Source organism: Bacillus rossius, chromosome 2, assembly GCF_032445375.1.
Source record: "Bacillus rossius redtenbacheri isolate Brsri chromosome 2, Brsri_v3, whole genome shotgun sequence".
Taxonomy (NCBI): domain Eukaryota; kingdom Metazoa; phylum Arthropoda; class Insecta; order Phasmatodea; family Bacillidae; genus Bacillus; species Bacillus rossius.
Genome location: NC_086331.1, coordinates 93598220 through 93624585, shown reverse-complemented (window position 1 = coordinate 93624585; position 26366 = coordinate 93598220). Strand labels below are relative to the sequence as shown.

General features: G+C 31.6%; 1 protein-coding gene across 1 annotated transcript in view; it reads right to left on the bottom strand.

The window, feature by feature from the left end:
- LOC134529473 (twitchin) overlaps positions 1-26366 on the bottom strand; it is a 547023-nt gene that overhangs the window by 355097 nt on the left and 165560 nt on the right. Inside the window, exons 20-23 of the mRNA XM_063363606.1 lie at positions 20849-20884; positions 20125-20190; positions 14488-15006; positions 11415-11468 (exon numbers count right to left, since the gene is read on the bottom strand). Coding sequence (XP_063219676.1) covers positions 11415-11468; positions 14488-15006; positions 20125-20190; positions 20849-20884 — 675 coding nt within the window. The remainder of the gene's footprint in view (positions 1-11414; positions 11469-14487; positions 15007-20124; positions 20191-20848; positions 20885-26366) is intronic.

Genomic DNA, 26366 nt, shown 5'->3' with positions numbered 1-26366 from the left:
TTTCTAAACGTGAAGCAAGCAGTTCATACAGCTTTACACAATTCATGTAGACCTTGGCACTACAGAAGACTAGAAGAACATCGCTCCAGTAATTCACTTTCCTCCCCAACAAAAATTGTAATCATAAAATCTACTCTTTTTAAAAATGAAGAATTGTTTATACAGGATGGAATCCAGAAAAAATCATGATTGACTGCAAAAATGCCTGTGTATCTTCACTTGTTTAAAACTTCTGGTCTTGCACCATAAAGAGAAGCAATTTCCACTTCAATCTGTGTTTATAAAGCAAGGTTCAAGACTTAGGAATGGTGCAGGACTACAATAATGTTGAAGAAGTAAGGCTTCATGCATACAAGTGCAGCAATTTGGCAATGATACCTTGTGAAGATGTTGAATAAAGAGAACTCCAAACCTACAGTACAGCACCAGGATAGAAACTAACATAGTTCTTTGACTACTTAGTGTACCAATGGCTGCCAAATCCTAATATTTCCGTCTATGTGTGGCACTGTGGCAAGGCAAAGCATCGAACAAACAATGCTGTCAAAAGTTGAAACAATAAGCTTAAGAACAAAGTTTGTCTCAACTCAAATTTCTACACGCTTCTGAAAACACTGAAGCAGGAAGCGGAATACACCAGTTACACTATGATAGGGCTATTGTCGGTCTGTAAGGATCAAAGAGAACGTGGTAAAACATGTCAATGGCAGTCACAACTACGTAAATACAAGTGTAAACAAATTCTTAAGCAAACACTTCAATAAATATTAAATATTACTGACAAAGGATATCTTCAACTTCTAAACTGGGAATACTAAGTAAGACTAATAATTCCATAGGTTGGTATTGTCACACAGCATTCACGAGTTATGTAAATAAAATTTTTATCAAAATATTTACACAAATAATTAGAAAAAAAAATAATCAAAATATTACTGACAACAAAACATTTCCAACTTCTCAACTGAGAACAATACGTAATAACAAACTTAAGATTTTAACATACTTTGGAATAGTCAAACACATAATAAATAGCAAATTCATATATATAGACACACACACTAGCTTATAACCTGAGGCATCACTAGCGCAATTTCAGGGTATTGCTGATATCTTAACATTGAAAGAAAAATATGTTATTAATTCCAAACATTATTTCTAAAGAAATGGACACAGTATAGATTAAGTATCTGGTATTATAACTCCTGATTTAGTGTGATCAAAGATATATATTTTACCTTGAAATCACTATTTATAAGGTGGATAATCTAAAAAATTTTTAAACACACGTCTATTTCATTTTATTTTAATTAAGTTTATGCCATTGTGTATACTCACACTCATTTATTATCGTTACAGCTATGAATAGAATATTTAAATAATTTCTCCTTATTGCAAATTACCTCCATTATTTTAATATATTTGATACATCACATCTTTAGTTGAAATGTAGAGTACAGATATTATATTTCTTATTTAACATATTTTTTGATTATTTGTTATGCGTAATAATTACTTAAACAAAATTCCCAACTTTTTAACCCCTCTCCTCTTTACACACAGGGATGCCTATGTAAAAATTCAGAACCAAGTATGTATGGCAATATCCATTAACAAAATAAAACAAACTTATCCCATTTTTTTACCGCAGATATGAACTCCAAAATAACTTTAGTAAACTAACATTAATATTGAATTTAAATTTTATTTTTCCAATACTGATATAGTGAAACCAAAACATTTTTTTTTTAAGTTATACTTCTTTAGGCGCATTATGAAAAAATGATGATTGAATTTTTACAATGCACGAGCACCATGCAACAAGATTTTCACAAGATGAAAAAAATGCTACCTATAAAAAAACATGGTGGACTCACATTTTGCAGCATAAACCTATATATTTCCCAATTCATAAACACTGGGGGACGCACCCTTCAACATTGATTCCACAAGAGCCTTCCTGCACTTGCAAAATTGTTACTGTGGAACGTGATTCTTAAACGTAAACATAAAAACTATGTTTTATGAAAAAATTTTTATATATTATATTTTTCTGCTGATTGCATGCATTATTGCCAAAATATGTGATTTGTATACAACAAACAAGAACCCAATCCAGAAATGACTTGTGTCGATTAAAACCAACACCCAAAACTCTCAGACCGCACGAGCCCTCCCCCCCCACCTTCTCAACCCTCCCCCCACCATCCACCAAGCAAATATCCACAAACCCCCCCCCCCCCCCCCCCCCCCCCTGCTAATACTACAGATTTGCGCCTCTGGACGCACCCATCGTATTGGTGAGCCAAATGAAAATTTTTAGAAGCAAAACTATTCTTGAATATAAATAGTCATAGAAAGGAGTTATTCATGGATAGGCATATTATTTATAAAAACCGCACCCCTGTTAAATGGAAAAGAGAGCTGGTTTTATTTCACTAAGAATTTAAGAATGATGGGCTTTACTATTACGTAAAATATACTTGTTCCTTTGCCCCATTTGGGAGAATAATTTTTCTTACAATTGCTCAAACTAGATAAATAAATAACTAATTAATCAAAGATAAAAAAAAAAATTGGTTACATTTTAAATTCGTTACATTAAATGAGCACAATTATTGCTGTGAATTATCTCAATGAAGTGACTTATTGCAAGTAATGTTAAAGATATATCATTAAAAAAAACCTACATTAAATCAGAACCCATTTCCATTATATTATTTTTGTAGCTATACTTCTTCAGGCGGGTTACGAAAAAATGATGAGGGCAAATTTTTATGATCTACGCACAATACAATGAAATTTTCAGAGAATGAAAATAATGCTACGTACAAATAAAAATTAAATATCTGCTTTTAAATCTTATACTTTAGTAATTGATATTGAATAATGGTCTATATAGTTAAAAACATTTATATATTGTAAATATTAGTGATAGCAATAATTGTGTTTATAAACTTTTTCACATGTATTTTCATGTGTATTTATGTAAGTGAGGTTAGGTTCCTGTATGTATAATTTATTTCCATTATAAATTATATATTGCTCAATTTTAATTAAATAAATAATTAAAATTAATAAATAAGAAAAACATTCAGCATATTTATTGATTTTCATAAATAATTAAAATTTGTATTGAATACACCGGTCAACACAATTTTTGGGTTTCAGTTTTAAAAATCAAATTTGTGTTCCCTTTACGTAAAAAGTGAAGGAAAAAATTGATTTTTTTTTTGTGGTACATCTCAGTAACTTTTATTCAATAACAATAGTTAATAATAACTTCCAAATTTCAAAATGTTGAAAAACAAGTTTAATAATGAATATTTTTAGTTACTTATGTTTATATAAACTTTCTTTTATCAAACTCCAAACATAATCTCTCATCATATTATTGGTACTGCAGATTTCATGTGTCTTTTTTCTCCTTGAGACCAAGCTAAAAATAAAAAAAATTAAAAATATCATGAATGCAACTGTGCAAAAAAATATAACCTTAGTTCAAAAAAGATTAATTTTCATTTTAATCATTCTTTTTAAAATTAACTGTTAAAATATGCAAATGTTTTGAATTCATTGTGAGTTAAGGAAAATCATCAAAATCAAGGTGAAATAGTGTTAATTTTGATGATTTTTCGTATAAGAGTATTTATGTACTGTTCAAGATATAAAATATTAGTATGTTTAAATTTTTTTTAAAGTTTGAATCATAAATTTTATCTTGTAATGTATTTATGCAGTTAACACAGGAGAAATGAGACACCTAATTTTTTCTTGATTGCAAATTTTTAGCTTGAAATAGGCTTCATAAACTTCACAGATCTTTAAATTTGTCGCCAAAGAAAACTTTGTGCTTCAGACTTTAATGAATTCCCCACAAATAAAAGAAAATAAATCATGATCATTATTGTACTGTTTTGATGCCATTTTTTGATTCAACAAAACGAAAGAACGGTTCCTACAGCTGTAATAGGCATCTAAACACTTACCGTTGTCCACTCCACAAATGATAAATGACTTGCAGCCATTTAATTTCAATGTGATACCACCTATTGCTCATAAAACCAACCAGAATCATTAAAACGTACTTACGTATGTAACACAGACAAAAGCAAACTTAAAATTTGAAACTGGGTATTTTGGGTTTTTGAAGTGAAAACTTCTTTAGCTGCGTTGGGCGATTTTTGGTAGGAGCAAAACTTATGGGTTCGCGCCACCGACATGCTAGTGACGTGTTACGCCAGACTGACGACACGCAGCAACCTGTGTACATGTATACGCATATGTACAATAATACATTGACGTCATCCGGGCCTGCGGCCCCTTTGAGCCCGATATGCCACCGCCCAAACACCACCATCTCTGTTCAAACCTCCCACTTGTGCGTGCGTGTGTGCGTGTGTTGGTAGCCCGGCAAGAGGGCACTTAGTTGCAGTGTGCCGCACCCCTATATGTATTAATAATTTTTGTAACCCTTTTCTTTTCGCCCCAAAATAGTGTCACGACGATTATGTATGTGAGTGCCTTTTGTTTCATTAATTTATGATGTTTTTGTAATAAAATACGCGCAAGCACGGACAAGGACGCTCCCTAGCGGGCGACGGAGGAACTAGCATACAACTTGATTTAAACTATTTTCTACCACATAAGTAATAATTACAGACGGTCTGGTCATGGATGTGATGTGCTAATTTTTATAAAGAGTTCATGCAATTTTCAATAATAACCCGGGGCACGCAATAGCTAAGATGTTAACGGTAATTGTGTTTGGCGCGAAGGGCGACATGTTGCCTGCCGCAAGCCCTTGTCTCACCCCAGTCTCCTTCTTCAGCCGGCCGAGAGCGGACGTCTCTGCAGACACCCCAGGGACATCACCGTTGTCTCACCGAAAGTAGTTCTGTTCAGTTAATTAATTCAAATCGTTTTTTCTTCATCCTCAGGGCCTCTCTCGGTCGGTGAGGCTGTTTAATTAGTGATTTCTATACTCTCCGGAGTTTTTAACCACCCGTGTTCTAAGTAAAGACTTTAGGCGACCACGTGTGTGGTCCGCCTCCTCAACTAAACCGATTCGTGCCTTGGGCGTTTTCTAACAGTATCAAGGAAGGATTGTATGAGGGCATGTAATGTGTAAGTAAATAAAACCAACTTAATTGAGTCACGTGTCTTTGTGTTCAGGGAGGCCACGTGGGTCCTTAACCCAGTCAGTGGCGTGTGGGACGCCCCAAGAGCCCACTGCGGTTAATTATAGGTGTGCCCGACGCTCAGAGCGGGCTTGGTTAGGAACAGGTGTTGCATTAAAAATCAGGAGGGCTAATATCTCGCTGCACACGGGCCACGTAACGCCCTGAGTAAGAGTATCGAGCCGGGTCCACGTGCCCACTCACGTGGTGGCGCCCACTAATTCCACCAGTAATTCGAACCTTAACACCATTACGCCCTCAACATTGTATATAATCGACTGTATCATGTGCGTGTTGGACTCTTTTTGGATGGGTAAAACCTTGTGAGTTAGCGTTACCGACATGGCTGTAGTAGCAGTAAGTGAAGTTAAAATGACCACGTGAATATATGACGTAGGTCTGACATCACTGGTAAGTCATGGCTAGGTAATGAATTTTTACGTAATTTTGACATACCACTGACATCTGTTGTGACTAAAAAATGATGTAAGGATAAATTATATCATGCTGACATCGTACTGATATAATACCAAATTCATTTTTTACGTACATTTGACGTAGAAATGAAGTCATATTACACATTTAAAAACAAAGTTTTAAGTTTTCACTTCTGTTGACAGTCCCCATGACTCGCTATTTTTTTTATGCAAGGAATCAGAATTTATGCATTAAATCGGAAACCCAAAAAAAATATATTTTTTTTTGTTGACCTGTGTTATATTACTAAATTAAATAATGAATTTTATAAACATGTTTGTATTAATATGTATTTATTTCAATTTTTTTTAAATCAATTTATACTTTACCAAATTTATACTAGTAACAAAACTTTTCAAGGCAAAAATTCTGTACATTGGATCAAATTATGAAAAACTATTGGAAATGGCTATTTACATTATTGAAATCAAAAATGCACTTTTTAAAACTTTTGTCTGTTTGTTCGAGCATCAATCAAAAACTACTTGATGGATTTTGATCTTTCTTTTTATTAGAAAGATCTGTGGCTACCTTAAAAACTAGGCTATAAATAATTACAGAATTCTACCCCTAAAGGGATGGAAAAGGTGTAAATATGTTTAAAGATTAATTAATTATATTGTCACGGTTCAAAATTTTGCAGGGTTTTTGAAATCAAATTTGGGGACTTTACTGATGGGACTCTGGGCTGGCTGCTCTGTTCACTCGTCATCGCAAGTGGCGAGACCAAGTAATTGGGGCACGGGGCCGGCGCGGCGCACTGCTGGCTTGCAGATTGCACATCTTTTGTTTTTTTGTTTGTTTTGGCGCGCGCTGTCGTAACAGGCCGCCCGGTGTGGCCTGCACATCTGGGTAGCCTTCTCAGCTGTCCTAGTGATTTGTTTAGTAAATTTGGCTTCAATAACCAGCGTTTGTTATGATAGGCGCGGCGGTGCGCGAGAATTTAAGCGCAAGTGAGTGTTATCTCGGGGCTCACTCAGGGAGAGGCTATGCCTCTCTCCAGTGGTAACGAGTTGTTTAAGTTAGTTTGTCATTTAATCGTCTTTAAGCTCACTCAGACGGAGGCTATGCCAGTCGTCTGAGGTAACGAGTCGTTTAGAGTATTAATTTGGAATGTAGGAGTTTGAGCTCACTCAGATGGTGGCTATGCCTTTCGTCAGGGGTCACGAGTCGTTAGAGTCATAGTTTGGAAATGTAATGTTCGTTCGGGTTGTCAAGAGCAGGAGAGGCCCCTATGTTAATTTTAAAGTAAGGGATCAAGAAATGTTCTGCTCATTGGAAAATGTGAGTATAGAATTATCTTTTCTTAATTTTAATAATAAATTATGGTGTAATGTATTCGGAAGGATTAGGGAAGAGCTTAGTGAAGTTCTCTCTCTCTCTAGTATGGTCGTTCAGTAGTCAAGTACTGAAGAGATTGTTGTCGTATTTTAATCACTATCTGTAAATCTTCTTTGAGACCGATTTTTCTTCTTTAAGTTAAACAAATAAAATCATTTTCATTTAGTATTAAGTTATTTTTCAAAATCTCCTTTAGTTCATCTCTCACTAGACATCCTGTACGGAATGACGAACCTATTCACTTCGATCCTAGTTACATTAAAGTGTTTTATTAAGTTAAGAGGAATTGCAACTAATGCCTTTCGCAAATTATAAGTTGAGGCCAAGCGAGTATGTCCTGAGTTACGGTTTTCCCCCCTAAGGAAGTTAAAGAAACCTCTATATAGTTTTCGACAGATTTAATTTGACATTTGATTTGATTGATTTAAATTGGATGGAATATTTATTAAACTATTTTATTTATTTTATTGTTTAAGAGATGTAAATGCGTGCGTGACAATATCTATAAAACTAATAAAACTAAAGAAAAGATATTCTGTATCAATAATTAACATACAAAAACATCCAAATAAAAATTTAAATATTGAGAAAATAAACTACAGGTTTAAAAAGGGGTAAGATATTTTAAAGATATATAATAATATCTCTGAATATAATTAGGCATAATAAATGGTATTGGGTATCAATAATAAACATACAAATACAAACATCCACAATTTTTATATTTTGAGAAATTCAACCCCTAAGGAGTAAAAAAGGGTGGGTATGTTTTTTAGATTAATAATTATATGTCCCAAATGATATAAGCATAATAAATGATATTGGGTACCAATGATAAACAAACAAAAACTATCAATAACAATTTTTTTATTTTGCAAAATTCAACCCCTAAGAGGTGAAAAAGGTGTAAGTATGTTATTAAGATTAATATTTATATCTCTGAATATAATTAAAGGTGGTAAATGATTTTGGTGACTGTTAATAACAATATGAAAACTACCAAACACAATTTTTATTTTTTGTGAAATTAAACTTTTAACGAGTGAAAAAAGGGTAGGCATGCTTTTACGAATAATAACTAAATCTCCAAAATTCATTAAGGGTAATGAATGATATAAGGTACTAATAATAAATGTATAAAATATATCAATAACAATTTTTATATTTTGCAAATTTCAAACCCTAAGCGATGAAAAAATGGGTAACCATGTTTTTAAGATTACTAATTGTATCTCTGAATTTATTTAAATGAATTAAATTATATTGGGTACCAATCATAAACAGACAAAAACTACCAACCACAAATTTTTATATTTTGTGTGAAAAATGCTAAAGTGTGGGAAATATTAACTATCTGAAACACAAAATCTCTTAAAGGTCGCACTTATCAATTAAGGGTTAGTTAAAAAAAATATTTAAGAGATATAATTTTTTTTTAAATGCTATTCAAAATCTAAGCATTGTAAATTGTGTATTTGAGGCACCAAATTAAAAAGGTTGTAAGTTTTAAACTACAGGTATGTTTAAAGCATCTATAATTTCATACACAACAAAAAGAGTCCAAATATAGAAAGTGTGAGAAATATATATTCCTTGCTTTTCTTACTTGTATGTTCACAATGTTCTCTTATTTGAAAACCTAACATATTCATTAATTTTGTGGTGTTTCTATAATAAATCATTATTTTTTGTACCTACTGGAAGTACATTTGCTTTAGTTCTTTAGCTTTATAAGGCTTTGGTTGAGTTTGTGCTTATGATTTCCAATAAGCATAGCAATATGTAAAAAAAAAAAGTAAACTTAATGATGACATTTCCGAACTCATTAAAAACCCAAATTGCTACAAGCCTAAAATAACTTTGATAGCAACTTTCTGATATTAATTATTTGTCTGTGGCTAGTTTTAAGGTTATCTCATAGAAATGTAAGTGAATTTTGCTAGATGTATTGCCACTTCACCATTTTATATATGTTAAAAACTATGACTATTAATTTGGGGTTGAATTCACAGTTCATAAAAATTTAATTCTATAAAATGTTATGCACTATTTTATATGGATTCAAGCTTCATTAAGATTTATTTATTTTTCAAAAAATATTAAAACTAAATGAAATAATTGAACTGTAAATTAAAATTAGGTTTTCATTGCATCTTTGAAATATGCTTATCCATGTTTATTGGTTTTCACGTCAACCTAAACCTGTTTGTTCAAGACAGACACCTTAAAGTTGCATTAAAAACACTAAAAGTTAAGTGTTCTACTCACTGTAATGCACAGCAGCCTTATTTTTATAGCAATAATGTCACTATGATAACTCACTGTCTGAGAATTAAAGTGTTCTATGTCCAATCTATATCTTTTAACTAGGTATGTCTGTAGAAATGACCATGGTTCTTATTTTATACTATAATAACTAACATGAATTAATCTAAAAATATCATTATTCAGTTTTGTACCATGTGGTGATTTTAATATTAAATTAGTACTGGAATGAATACATGGGTGTATAACACTCCAATCCTCAGGCGACAAAATTTTATCCACATATACACTAGAATTTTTCAGAGTCTTTGAAGAAAAACAAGGAATATTTACATATTCCAAATAATCTAAAAAAGAAATAAGTTTAAATAATTGCTAATGATTATCTTTCAATCAAGAAAGTGTCACAACACAAAATACTAATCTAATTAGGTGTCAGTAGGGAACAAAAGTAAGTCAGGTTTTAGGTTGGATTTTTTGTATCTGTTGACAGAAACTACAGGCAGATCAGTTCCAAGGTTCTCAGATTACCTGGAACGCACTGTCACACTTAATACAGAATAAATTTAGCACAAAGCCACATGTAATTTCATTCCTTGGAACAGAAGCTGGCTCTCTTTATAATGTCATAGTTTGACCCCATTTGTACAGAAAAAATTTATATAATTATTATTGATAAAGCAGCATGTCTTTATTCTTGAAAGATTTACTTTTCCCCCAATTAATTTTTGTGTAAAAAAATATTGTTTTATTTATTTCCTAATGGTTTTAATACAAATAGGTGCATATAATTTGTTTTGTTTGTAGTTTTTTGCACAGAGGCTTAAGACAACTGGACCTCCAAGTTTGTAGTGGGTTCCCAACTACTTGTGGATCAACTTGGCACTCATAAATGAATCATGGTGTGATTGAACCCACATGAGGATAATGTGTTAGCAATCACTACCACTAAGGATCCCAGAAGAATATAGCACAGGCTGTACAAAGATGTACAGATAAGTAAGTGGCTTCATGCTACAAACACTTAGATATGGCTATGTGGTAACATGAGTGAAGTTCGTAATAATTCTCAAGCTACCCTCTTTTATCGCATAATTGTAGCACACGCATAATCAACGCACCGATATTTAAGGGCACCAAAATTTGGATTAAAAAAAACCTCTCGCGTTATAATTGCATGATTGTTTAGGTCCCACTAAAAAACTATGCATTTTAAAGTAGAAATCTAATATTAATTCGGAAATTACCTCTTACTAATTTAATTAATAGAAATACAAAGTTGTCTGATATGTAAATTTTCTTTTAAAGATGTTTTTAAACGTTATAACCTTTATCTATTCGTCTGAATCGCCACGGTGTACCGCTTACAAAAATTTAGCCAGCGCTAGTTGGCATCATTCATGTTTGGTTATGTTGCTTCCCGTATAGAGTGCGCACACGTAGTCGAATATCGATATCTCGCCGATTGCATGCAACGCGCGCTCTTTGTCGGATGCTGAGTTAACTACATTTGATGGCCCGCACTCTTTCATGGTAAGTGTGTACTAAGATGATAATGCGTTAGTTCAGGCTTGCATTCGCATTCACATTTTGTTTTTCTATTTAAGGTTGAAGAAATGTTTTTGTTGCATGAGTTATTAATTGAAATTGTTTAGCGTGCTCTTTTATACTCCAATTTTAAATAAACGTACTATCCATGAATGGTTTTTGTTTTTATAAATAACTTTAGCGAACAAAAAAATTTTTTTTGCGCATAAACGTTGCACCCCTACTTTTCAAACTTGTTTTTAGTATAAAATGTGCGACGATTATGCGATAAAACACAGTATTCACCTGTGATATGAGAAAAATTGTGTGTTACATTTGATTACCAATTAAAGTATAAAAAAATACTTTTCAACAAAAATATAAATGATATGTATGTTATGTATGATTATGTTATTAAAAAAAATCTAACAATTTTCAGTTACAAGAAGCTGGTGTATTTGTTAATTGTAAAAAAAAATTGAGGTTGAATTACATAAAGCAGGTTTATAAGTTGCATAAATTGTAAAATTAATTCAAGCCAGATAAAATTCAATAGCTTTACTGTAAATTCATAGGTACTGTCTTCTAAAGAAGCAAAAAAAAAAGTATACTGCCATGTCTCACCTTTTCAGGTTCAGGTTTTTTAACTGGTTCTTTTTTCGCCGGCTCAGGTTCAGTCTAACAAAAATTCAATCAAAATTACCTTATCATATCACAGTATGTATAGAGACAAAAATAAGTGAATTTAAATGACAAATATTTACAAATAAGTCTTTTAAGCTTATTTATGAAAACCTTATTATAAAAAAAATAGTAGCCAAACAAAGTTTCTAATTAAATTCTACCTATAAAAAGTTTCTAGATAAAAATACATAAAGTGAGTTAACCGTATCTCCAATACGAATCACACAATATTGCATGTCTCAACCAAATATAAATCCTGGTGATAGGTGGTACAGTATTTCAGTGGTACCTGTGGAGAAACCAGTCATAGGAAAAAGTCCTGAATTGGGGAAGCAGCTCTCTGAGTAGGTACTAAGGGTGACTATTGGGCACTGCACAATATCTATGATGATATTCTCTTGGTTGAAACATTGTGGAAGTAAAATGATCTTCATTTTCAACTTCATGTTCAGCTTATTTTGCACTAGTATACTTAAAATAAACCTTTGATCATTTTGATTGCAAAAATATGTTTAATATCTTAAATAAGCAAAAGGTTTAAAACAGAGACATAAATATCAGCCACAAAGTGGTGATAAAAAATTACAAACAAAAATATACAAGCAGAGTAGAGTGCAGCTCCTTAGTGTGAAATATGGATCACTAATATTCCATAAAATAAGAGAAGATAAAACTGAATCTTACGAACTATTATGCTAAACACATATTATGTAACTTTTAGGGGCAGGATATGAATATAAATGAAAATTTGCTTGAATTTATTTCATGCATTTCACTCAAATTTTAGCAAAAAATATTAATGGAATATATGGACACATTTTAAACCTCCACATTTATTTAAATAAGCAATAGTGGTAAAACTAAAAATTAGTAACTGAATAACTTGCAAAAAGCAATAACAAAAAACTTAGATATAGGATGCACTTGTTTTGGGCAGTTACTACAATAAATGCGATAGTTTGTTCATAGTTGTTGTATTTATAGTACAAGTTACAATTATATGGTCCATCAACTGCTGTTACTGGAAGCATCTTTAAATTTCATATTATTGTAATAACCAATGTAACACTTTAAAAATTATACACAACTATCAAGGGTTCAATATAGACTTTCCTAATGATTTTGGTCTATTTTTACTGACATGTTAACTTCAATTTTAATAAGTGTTCATGGTTTTAAACAAAAATATAATATATGCTAATATTAACTGATATTAATATTATTCATAAATATGTAACATGTTTTGAATTAGTAAATAAAAAAAATTATACTGTTGAAATCACTACATTCCTTAAACCCGCCATTATATTTATAATGCTAAACAATATTAATTGTGTAAAAAGCCATGAACGTTTTATGTATAGTTTATAGCTTCATCGTTATGGTTTTTGTAAGTCCCTCAATTCATCTTTTCTTTATCTACTTAATAAGAGTATTTTATCTTTTTAACTAATTACTAAAAATATCTTATTACATTCTTTTTTCACATTTTTGCAAAATTATGTCAATTTAGTAGTGTATGAAATCTTTAACTATCTAACATTCCCAACAACAAAAGGAAATAAATAGAAAGCAAACAGTTTAAAGCGGTGTAGCGGAGCTGCAAATGAGTGCTTCATGGCATGTAGCACTCATTGTGCAATTATAAAGTAATGAAATAAAGAATTAACTACCTTTGGTAGATTACATTCCCCTTGAAATGAAATCCTGCGTACTTCCCTGAGTCAATTTCTGCTAAATTTTAAAGTACTACTTGTTATTTCATAAAATCCTGTTTAAAGTTACATCTGTCAATATTCAACATTACTACCTAACTGTAAAAGAAAACAGCTTAAAAATAATAATTCACATACATACAATATTGTCATAGTATGAGTACCTACTTATTTCTACATCTACTTTAAAACTTATAATAAATGCCAGCACTTGTTTGTTTGACTTCACAGATAAAAAAATTGTATTTTTCATTATGATTACCATCAAAGTTTACAATTTCTTAATTTAATGAAATAATTTATGTCCTTTAAATCTTAATTGCAACACATAAGTTAGTCTTTTTTTTATCAATTATATTTCAAATTCTTTTATTTTTCCTTTTAAATAAATAGAGGAATTAATTAATTAATACAGAAATAATGTCTTGTTGACATTGGAGTCATCATTTCCACTAGAGCATATTCATGACACATAGAGACTGACAATAATGATGTTTTACCATCATCATTATTCAGAATTGTTTTGTTAAATTATTTTTGCCCTTTAAAGCATGCATATCAGATATCTAAATAGCTCATTCATGCAAGTATGTTTTTAAATTATTAAGATTATGTTATGTAAACTAAAATAATTCAATAAACTTACATAAACACTGCTCATAAGTGAAATGTGCAGTAAATAGAGTTATAAAAGAACTTACAAAAATTATTTTTAACTAATAAATAGTATAATTAGTACCATCACAGAAATAACACAAAACTGCAGATACATTTCAGAAACATAACTGAAACATAATGTTTCAGCACTGTTAAAAAATGGCTCTGAAATTATTGTGCCTTATGAGATACTTTTCTTTACAAATAAAAAATAAGTATTGTCATTACATTCAGCAAAACTACATTTTTTATATATATAAGTTAGTAATGAGCTAAAAATTAAACAACTGCAAAGTTATCTTGACCTTTATGTATGTGAAACATAGTCAATCAATAATTGTCATGCTATGTAACCTTGCGTATAATAGAAACATAAGTCAAAATAAAATGAAAAAAAAATATATAAACACTTTGTAAGCATTTAAAAAAATCTCTTAAGCAACCAAAATATTTCAGTGTTAAATAAAGCAATAATAAAATCATTTAATTGCCAAAGCATTATAGCTGTTGCATAGAAATAATAGTTCTTCATTTGTGTAACTTAAAGCATTTTGCTGCAAATAATAAAATTCTCAGCCTCATAAATGTCACCAAAACATATGAATCATACCTATGTTATATAGCATCAAATATTTCCTCACCTCCTTTGCAGCTGTGTGTTTTAAAGCTGGTGTTTCCGGCTCAACTATTTTTGATACTATCCTTGTTTCTTCCAAAGATTTTTGTGGGGTCTTTAAGGTGTCACTTAGTTTTTTGTCATTAAATTTTGGTGGAATAAGTGTTTCATCTGTTTGTTTTGTATCAGATTTTTTTTGTGTAGTTTGCTTTTTATCAATCTGGTTTTGGTCAACATCTTTTATTTTAGGCATGGTGTCATCAGTTGATTTGGTTTTAAACATTTTGGGTAAGGTTTTTTGCTTGTCTTGCTGCTCAGTTTCAATTTCTTTAACATAAGGTTTACTCTCATCAGGCTTCTTAGCTTCTAAATCTCTTACAGTTTCATCAGATGACTTTGTTTTAGGCTTACTTGGGATTTCTTTGGTTTCATCTTTTGGCTTGATTTGGAGTTCCTTAAGTGATGGTAAATCGTTAACATGTTCGTCTAATTTTTTCAATGAGGGTTTATTTATGTTTGGAGACTTTTTAGTGTCTTCTTCAGTCTGAGAAGAAAGTCATATCAAAAGTGTTTTTTAATTGGAAAAAATTACATTGAAAAACTCCAGATGATATGATTTTGAACATACCTATTTTATTTCTACATTTTAAACTATTTAACATCTATAACACAACTTGCATATAGACAAAATGTAACAAACAGCCATAAAGCTGCAGTAGTCTGAATTATAGTCCCAATTAGACCTTTGAAACTTAAAAATAATTAGAGTACTATGTTTATGGTAAATGTTTTTGCTCAAGCTGTATTTGTGTAACAAAACACAAAAAAAAAAAGTAATTAAATTTTTCTATAAATCATCAGTATTTTTTAGTAAAACACTTAACGAAAATCAAATGAGGTTCTGTACTGGATACTTTGAAAGAGTAAAATACAACAAAAACTGACCTGCGTTTTTAAAAATTGTTTTGCCAGAAACTGACTTTTAAAACAGATTTACAAAGAACTGTTCAACTTCGTGCCTTGGTGGAAACAAAAAATTAAACAGCAATACACTTTCATGTTTGTACCATGTTATCCTTTAGATTTTCATGAAAACTGAAAAATTAATTTATTCTGATATTTTAACTGGTATGTTGATAAATTTTGACTCTTTTTGGTAAGTATCCTTTATTTATAAGTTTAAAATAAATTTTAGGCTACAAAAAAGACGTAAGAATTTCTGTCATTGGTGTGTAACCAAAGAGACAATTTCAATAAATTTCAATTTATCTCCAGCACTTAACACACAGTGAAATTTTTATGAAATGTTCTAAAAACATTTGGTTTTCGGGGGTTTTATATAAGAATACAGTTAGAGTGTAGAATTTCTCTAGAAGTTTCAAACTCCACTTGGTGTTGTGCTAAAGTTGAAGATAAGAAGGCAGTGAGGTTAAATTTCAAAGGCCAAAACTCAAAGATCAAATCAGCTTTTTCTTAGTATTGCTATGAACTGAGTAGAGTTCAAAAATATTTAAAGCAATATATTTGTGAACTTAACTTAAACATAAACTATGTCGGTGCAGTTCTATAAGCAATTTTGGACCACAAAATAAACTAGTGAAGATATCTTCAGTCATCAAGGATGTTACTTTGCAGTAGCTTCTATGTGAACTGCATTATTGCTCTCTGCATCTAAACGTAGCATGATTGAAAATGTGTAGTATGCATTCAAAGAGTTCTAATTGGTTTCCTTCAGGAAACTAATGACATTCCAAAAACTGTATTCAAAAACGTTATCAAAAATATTACTCTTGGGCTAGGTCAAGAACATTTGGTGTGAAAAATTTTTTTACGAAACAGAAAAAGTAACTTTTTCACATTTTATATTAATGAAATTTTAACCTTGTGTTGGACCATTTAAAAGAGCATTGTTGTATGTATGTTCCTAAAATCTTAATTGGCATTTAAAACAAATTATCAACACTAAATTACTTGTAAACATAACATAAATATCAGCCAGGATATTTTAAAGGGCGGAACATTAAAATGTTTGTCATAAAATGTGAAATAACCAATTTTAAATTGATTAAATAAATATATATATATAATGCAGAACAATATTTTGAAAACTAATATTATAATGTTTTTGAAAGGGGCAAAAGGTACAAAAAAAAACATTATATGCAGGAAAACATTATAAGCAAGAAATATAAACTTATCATATTTACCCGAAAATAATGCAACTCTGAATATAATGTGGACCAAAAGTTATATATCATGAGTTTATGAAAAATACTGTATGGGGTAAAAATCACAATTCAAACACTCAGAAATAAAAAAATAAATATTAATTATATTATTAAATTTATATTACCACATTTACTACAGCTTTTCTGGAGCCACTTTCCTCAGTTAAGTTATTTACATTGCCTTTTTTGAACCAAGCAGGGGCAATTAGAAAAAAAATTGAGTTTAATGACTGTAGTTGTCGAAAAGTAAAGAATGCTGTTATACATGGTGGTTGCACGGGAGAGTGAAAGAGAGGGAGCCACAATGATCTTCGTGGCATTCCAAAGTGTTATCCTGTCTCATCTACCACCCCCTGGACTACAGTGTACAGTGACATAAGTGACGCAGTTTGCAAAAAGATTGTGTAGTTTGACGTCGTCCGGGCCTGCGGCCCCTTTGAGCCCGATATGACACCGCCCAACCACCATCTCTGTTCAAACCTCCCGCTCGTGTGTGCGTGTGTTGCTAGCCCGGCAAGAGGGCGCTTAGCTGCAGTGCGCCGCACCCCTAATATATATTAATTAATATTGTAATCCTTTTTCTTTCCGCCCCAAAACAGTGTAACGATGGCTATGCATGTGAGTGTCTTTTAATTAATAACTTCATGATCTTTTGTTATTTAATAAGTCCAAGCACGAACAAGGACGCTCCCTAGCAGGCGATGGAGGAACTAGCATGCAACTCATTTGAACCATGTTTTATGCTTATAAGTAATTATTACAGACGGTCTGGACATGGAAGTAATTTAATAATTATTGTAAAAGGATTTATGTATTTTCTAATAGTAACCTGGGGCACGCTACAGCAAAGTGTAACGGTAATTGTGTTCGGCGCGAACGGGCGCCATGTTGCCACCCGCAAGCGATGAGCTCACCCCAGTCTCTCTCTCCCGGCGGCCGAGGGCGGACGTGTCTGTACCTTGAGGCAACCACGTGCGTGGTTCGCCTCCTCACCTAATCTGATTCGTGCCTCGGGCATTTTATAGTTGTATCAGTGGAGGATCGTGTAAGGACGTGTACCGTGAGTAGAATAAAAGCCAATTAACTGTGTTACGTGTTTTGTGTTCGGGGGGCCACGTGGGTCCCTAACCTGGTCAGCGGCGTGTGGGACGCCCTGAGAGCCCACTGCGGTAATTAGAAGCGTGCCCGACGCTGAGAGCGGGCTTAGTTAGGGACAGGAGCTGCGTATAACATCTGGAGGGCTAATATCTCGCCGCACACGGGCCACGTAACGCACTGAGTTAAGAGTTTTCCAGCCGGGTCCACGTGTCCACTCACGTGGTGGCGCCCATTAATCTCGACCGATATTCCCATCTCAACACCGGTACGCCCTCAAGTTTATCAACTAAGCGGAAGGTCAAGAGGCAGTAATTAACAGCAGTCTAAAGTGATGCAGTGATGCAGTTATGAGGCAGAACGTGTGGTTTTTCAACTATGCTGTTCCCATCACTGTTAATTTACGTCTTCGAGCTGCAAGATAAAAGTTTGCTACAATGTGACCCCCACTTATAGTTTTAGCAGTTTTCTTAAAAATCATTATTATATTTTAATAATAATGGTAAATAAACAAATTTAATGTTGAAATCACTGATGGGAACACTCAGTGCTTGAATATGCTTAAACCAAGCCACTAATTTTCCTTCAACTTCATGGTGCTTCCAGATTCTATTTTCCTTGTGTTTACAGACACATTGCCACATTTCTGTAAAATTGTCTAACAATTCACGATAGCATTCAGAGTGGAAATACTTATGTCCAATTCCTCCACCAATATAGCATTTTTTTTGTGGATTCCTACCTATGAATAAAATATATTAAACTCTATAAGAAATATAAAAAGCTGTTAAGTTTTTTGTGCCATTGTGAAACGGTTGGCAAACTAAAACATTATAGAACTACCTATGTACATCTGAAAACACACCAGAATGGCAAGGAATGGAAGGATTGGTTATTTTGGTTTCCAGATGAAGGTGCCAAGAGACAAGTAAATGCAAACATATGTACATTTGATATATACAATAAACAGAGGTTTTCAAAAAAATTTTTTTGCATTTCTTGAATTTTATAAAACAAACAAAAAAGGCAGAAAACTTATAATTGTGAAATATTATTCACAGGATGTAAATACATTGTCATTACGAGTAAAATGTTAGGACTTTAAAAATATTACATTAATCACAGGAAAACATATAGGCAGGATCATTATAACACGGTTCTACTGTACTTATATTCTCAAAAATATATTGTGTTTGTTGGTCGGCTTCTGCCACTATGAGAAACATTTTTGCCTCTTTGGACTGAAAGTAGGCATTATTTGTTTACTCTGATTGACAGTATATGTTATTTACTCTGACTACTGTAAAACAAAACAGATGATAGCAGTAAAATTTACAAAAGATTTAGTTTTACCTATGCACTATTTAAACTAACAAAATTACCAGGTATTTTGTTACAAAAAAGTTTGAAGTATGTTATTTACACTTAAGCAATCTCGCTGCATATATTAAGACTCAAAGGGTATAATAATTAAGTTTCCATACAGCAGCATAATTAAGAAGAAAATATATAAAATAATGCAGTCTTTATACATTTATAAGTGTCAATTTTTAGATAAGTGGTTTTTGTCCACATACTGTGACTAGCGAAAAAATGTTTCATACCTCTTGTGACCCATATGAAAAATATAATCTGTTTTTGAAGGAGGGGTAGAATAAAGTAAATTTCAATACTACATGTTTGACACTTTTGTATTTCAAAGCAGTTTTACTTATAAATGAGACATCTATGGCCTACTTTGTGAGCTTTGCCTATTTGATTTTGTGAGTTAACCACATTGTCATACACTCAGGTGAAAAGATATTTTTGAAGCACTGAAAAACAGCAAGCCTATTTCAAATTAATAATACGAAATCAGAAATAAGCTTTAGTTGAAAAAAAAGTATTATAATTAAAAGTGATATTTTTTTTAATAAAAAGTACTATAAATCTTCCTTCATAGTTCAATGACTAAATTAAATTACTAACACTTAATTTTATGTTGTTGACTAAATTTGTGTGTCTAGTAGCAATGCAATATTCATTAACCTTAGAAGAATGAGATTGTTTGAACTTACAAATCAATTACTTCAAGAGGACAAATCAACTACATATAGTTGTATGTAAAATGATATCATATATGTCATTAGGTAGGTACTCATGTTATACTCAAACAATCAATTTTGTAGCTCAATTCAGAAGTAAGCTCTTTTTTAAGTGAAACACATAATGATATAATAGGGAATTATTTGTGGACTAAATTATTTTGTTTTATGAGCACAGTGTGTTGTATGTGAATGAGTAATGTTTGATTCTAATACCTGTAATACATAGTGGTAAATAATAATAAAATAAAGTACCTTAGGCTTTTCCAATTTTTTGGGTTTTTTAGCTTCTCCAACTTCATTTACTTTCTCAGGTTCATCCTGTAAAAAATTAAAGAAGAAGTTAATTCAAAAACATATCAGTTCCTCAAGTGGCCAAGAAAATAACAAAAATTCATGTTAAAAAATTATATCCTGATTATAAAACCAACTTGCTAATTATTTAAGTACAGGTAATTCTTTATAATTTTATTTGTCATTCATTAGTGCTTACTTTAAACACAACACATCAAATGTAGGTAGTCAAAACTAATAAATTTAAAAAAAAATGATAAAAGAAAAATTGGTGCAGGAAAATATATATCAGATATTTTTAATATCTAATATAAGAAAAGCAATATAAGAAATATAATATAAGAAAAGCAAACATTTTGAAAATGCAGTTCAAATTTTAATGCTGTAATACTTGTATTAGATGCAATGAGTTGAATTATTTGATTATAAATTGGCTAGCTTAAGATTTAAAGAATATAATATTTATTAATGTAAACATGTAAAACGGACTGTGAAATATATTCTATCACAGATGACGATAAAAATATAGTGAGCCAGATACAAAATTGACCTACGAGAAAAAAAAATAACAGATCATAGATTGTGGCTCACACTAAAACTACCAACTTTACAGAATATTCATAATTTCATATTTTAAGGCTTGATTTCACTGAGCAAAATTTTATTTAAAATTATATTTTCTTACCTTTTTCAGTTCTGGCTTTTTTTCTGGAACAGTTTTCTGTAAAATAATTTTTTTCATTAGTTCCAAACTCTTTTTCAGTTCTTGCTTGAACAACTTAAGCAAGTTTTAACAAACAAATTAAATGATTTACTGTCATATTAAAATAGAATAATAATAAAATTAGTAATGAAACACATGCCTAAAACAACACAAAAATAGCTACACTGCAAATGAATTACCTACATAAAAAACCATTTTGCATCAAGAAAACCATTTTCACGCTAAATATTATTCACATTATACTTTATGAGTAGTATTTTAATTCCTTGGTAACAATGTTACTTTAGTCGACATGGATGAGTAAAAAAATACGATAAACACAAGCACATGTACACAATATTATTTCATAGTAATGCAGTACTGAAAAAATAAGTTACAATTTATTACTCTTATAAGACTTTTAAGCAAGCGTTAAAATATCACATTCTTTTTGAATGGCAAGAAAACAAAACAGTGAGTTAAGGAATAACAGTAGATTATGTGAATAGTTATAACAGAATAAGGAAGAAATATATTAAACTACCCATACTTTTTGCAAGAAAACATTCTGCTGGAGCAAGACTTTAAATAAAATTGAACTTTAATCAAATCAGACTTAGTATAACTATTATATTATATTTCTTATTAATTTTTCACTGCAAAATTGTTGGAAAAAGTAGTTTGGATACAGGCAAAAGTTTCAACACTTTTCTATGCACACTATGCATACATTAATGAATGATCATCATGACAATAGTCACAGGACATTAATTTATAATAGGCCTTTTGACACCAATTCCACTTATCATTTATGTGTGTGTCATTTGGTGAAAAAAAAAGGAACCCTTAACTCTCAAAAAGTCTTCCACACGTACACAAGGTGATAAATAACCAGAATTAAAATAATTTTACGTGCGTGCCTAATAGGATTCTATTACTTCTTAATACATACACAGTAATGTTTTTAATTATATTTAGTAATGTGTTTGGAGTGAACTAAAAGATCAGTGCATATCCCTGACATAGAAGGTGTCAAAAAGCAATAGCCAACCCTAGTCACTTTATCTTATAATTTATGATAAGCAAGTGTACCAATCATGTGAGACACAGTGACACAGTATGTTAATTGGTGAATGTGGTAACGCATCCTAAATCCCACAAAATTATTGAAACAAAAAAATTAAATATCAACAATAAAATACATCATATGTAAATTATAGAAGGCAATGCCACTGATAGGTTATATACTTGATATTATTGGGGCATACCCATGATATTTTGCTGTCGAAGTAAAGCTTTATAGACATAGCAGCAAAAGTTTGGTTGGTTGAGGAAATTAATAAAACACTTTCTCAAACAGGAAGTCCAAAGTGGAGGTATGGGCAATACATTCCTTCTCTTTCTATCTCACACATCATGTGCATGCACAATGAGTAATTCTAGGAATCTATCCAGACTAGATAGTCATGCCTGGAGTCTCTCTTTACATTGCTTTTGTCACACAGGCAGCAGTATACATGACCTCCGGGTATCTATTGTCAACCAGCCCTCAAGACAAATAAATAAAATCAAAGTGTGTGTGATTTTTTAAATTATTAAAAATTATATTTTTTTCCCTGTAAGTAAATTAGACAACAAAACCAAAAATAATATTATAAAAACTTATATCCATGTGTATGAAATAATTCAATCAAAAGCCTCTCATATTACTCACTTAAAATTCAAACAAATTTTAGATAGTAACCGCAAGATTAATTAAGTCTCTATTTCATTGTTATATCTTAAGCAATTCCAAAGATATGATGATAATTATGAACCAGAAATGAATTTCGGTAAAGCATCACAACAAGAAGTTATAACTTCACTCCATCTTATTTTTACATATACAGTAAGTCCTCAGTTAACAGACATGTTATGTTCCCAGAAATTATCAGTTAAGCAAAAAGTATGCTAATTAAATCACGTTTACCCATAAGGAACAATGTTAATTAATGTCCTGGGTTACATTCCTAGACATTCCCAAAATGCCTAAAATGTGATGTAAAACGTTTGCCGCATGCTGGGTGACGCGGCGGGATGACGTGCCGCAGCAGAACCAAAAAATTGAAAACTTGTCAGCTTGGATAGAGCAAGCGTGAAGGTTGTAAACAGATTAGTCTGGGATTAGCAAGGGTGAGAGAAAGAAGAATAAGAGTAAAGGCCGATATACACACCCCAAATACGTGATAGTGCCATGACCAACCTTTAACTTCACTGACCATGATATCATATTGATTTATATTCACAATAGACAGTATTTCATTCATCATCTGGCAACTACATTCATAAATATCTACCAGCTGCATGGCCATGAAATGAGAAAATATTGTCTGCAATTAACTTGTGGTCATGATACGGTGATGGCTACAGCACTCTTTGCAGCAGCATGGACACGCCCCGGGTGAGTGTAAACTAAATAAACCCTTCAAATTTCTAGAATAATATTTCCAACCTCGTCAGTGAATTCACAGGCCGGCCACATCTCTGTCATAACGCTGGTATGTGTAAATTGGCCTGAAGTAAGAGGTCCCAAATGACAAGTAGCTGCTTCCCCTCAAATGTCTTTAATGGAATGGTAGTTAGACAATGGAGGGGATAAACACACAGCAAACCTTTTTTCTTCCCATAACTAGAGGCCAGTTTATTTTTTTTGTATCCATATGGCTACACCGAATTAAACAGGTACATAGTATGGATTGCACTAAATACAATGAACTATAAGAACATAATCTGTGTTTATTTGGGGTAAAAACACGGTGAAACAACAGTGACTGAACAACGGACTAATGGCTGGCTGCAAAACTGTTTGAAACAGAATGGCTTTTATACATCACTGTCTGGCAATTCTGTGAACAACATGTACAGATTTCCTTGTCATAACAGGAGGCATGTGCTGGTGGAAGGGGCAAGTTAGCCGTTGTTTTCTTTGCCACGCGTATTGTAAATATTAGCTATGCATCTTACCCTCTGTTTTTTTACAGGAATAAGAGAAAAGATACAGAGACACTCTTTTAAAATAGTTGTGTCATTCTTCGATAACCATTATAAATGCATGCAAGAATTATTCAGTGTGAAAGCAGTGCACCGCTTGGATACGAGTGTATATACAGGCTATTCAAGAAGTACCAACACTGCCCGTTTGTAAGCTATGATTCGGAAATGTCCGCAGTAGCAAATTTGGCATCCATTAACAAAAAAAATGTTTGCTAAACAAGTATCAGTTAATCGAAGACTAACTTTACAGTGAATGTGTGTCCTAATAAATACATAACCATGATGAATAAATAAAACTGAAGTGATTTTCGAATTATTACATACTTAATACTATACATTAAATACTTTTGCTGAACTTGTGTATCTCCTACTTTGATAAGTTTTAATTTCATTGTTCAACTTTAATGTAACTTTAACTGTCATGTTCATTTATTTATTTAAAATTTGTTACATGCCTACCTATGTATGGCTTATGGCCTAGGATGGTAGACACGATACAAGTAACACAAATATATAAAAGAAAAAGACAAAACAATACAAAGACAAAGACAAAACAATACAAAGACCAAGACAAAATAATTAAAAACACAAAAAATAATTATTTATATACATCACAAAAAAACAAGAAATAAAACAAATAGAAAATGATTATAGAATGAAATCTTTATGAATTAAGCAACTAAACTACATATTATATACAACATATTATTTTATTCTTAACAAAAATTATATATTAAAATAAAGATAGAAGGAATTTTTTTACATTTAATTGTCTGATAGAGGACAATAATTAACATACTTGAAGAATTTTTAAATAGTTCCGTATAAATTATCATTAATTTTGCTTAGTGTGCATAATAAAGATTGCTGACAACTGTTGAAAGTATGTCTTTAAAACCTGTATTAGAAAGTAGATGATTACAGTTAATTTTATTATTGTAGCAGTTATATATAAATAAAGCATTAATACATCCCTTATTAAAGATAAAGATCCAAGAAGGGAGTGAAAATCTACATTTTGAATCATGTTAGAGGTTTGCTCCATACTTTTAATCAGTTTTCTTGGTAATTTATCTAATTTATCACTATCTGTTTTACTAATGTTGTTCCAAATAACAGTGCCATATTCAAGTTTGGATCTCACCAAAGCTATATAAAGATTAAGTATTGAATCTAAATTAGATGCATTAAAAGTAATATACTTAATCAGAGCTATCTATTAGCATTACAGCTAAGTGATTTGATATGATTATGAAAGAGAATTTTTGAATCAAGCAAGATATCTAAGTCTCTGACACAATAGATTAAACAATGGCTTGATTATCTAGTTTGTATTCAAATACAATGAGACAATATTTATTTGAGAAAGTTATAGTAGTAGTTTTTGCATAGTTAAGGTCAACAACATTAAGATTACACCATTCGAGAACAGAAGAAATGTCAAATTGATATGGGTGACAGTCCTGTAAAGAGGTAATTTTTCTAAATATATTGAGGTCATCGGCAAAGAGAAGGCCAATAGAATAATTTAATTCTTTGATTATAACATCAATAAAGATGTTGAAAAGGGGATAGTGTACTACCTTGAGGGACACCAGAATTTGCAACATGTAAGTTAGATTTAATACTATTGATTGAAGAAAGAAGTTCTAATATTTCAAATAACTACCAAACCATTTTTTATATTTTTCACTTATCTTATATTAGACAGTTTCTAGTAATATGTGCTGGTTTACTGTGTCGAAAACCTTTGATACATCAAAATGGCAAGCATCCAATTGACCTCACTTTATCATTGGATTGATGAAGGTAATTAGATTAGTGGTAGTGTTTTGCCAATTCTGAAACCACATTTACTATCAGAGAGTCTATTTTTTAGGTTGAAGTTAAGGTTTTTAAATATTATTTTGTCAAAAAACTTTGGCACACCCATTTAGAAAAGAGATAGGCCTATAGTTAGTTCATAGCATTTTGTTTGCTGTCTTTCTTATTGAAAATACATGAAGTATAGGAACAAGAGAAGAGAACATCCTTTCATTATAAAGTTGGGAATTCCTTCTAGACCATTTGACCTAGTGGATTTCAAGGAATTGATCCCCCAAAGTACAAGACTCTCTGTAATGGTGGACAGTGGCGTAGCCAGGATTTGTGTATGGGGGGTGTTAAGAAGCATGCGGGGGGTCCGGGGGTCCTCCCCCAGGAAAATTTGGATTTTAAGGTGTAAAATAGTGCCATTTTAGCAGTTTTCGGTACTTAAATTTAAATATAGTAATGTTAAAATTTTTATTAATTTTAATACGAAATTGTTTGAGTGATGAATAAGAAATTAATTAAATATTTGGTGCTAAGGGGGGGGTTTGAACCCCTAAAACCCCCCCTTGGCTACGCCCCTGATGGTGGACACAGGAATGGAGTAATCATATAGTTGTGGTTGTTAGCAGGAGTTACATATACATTAGAAAAATAG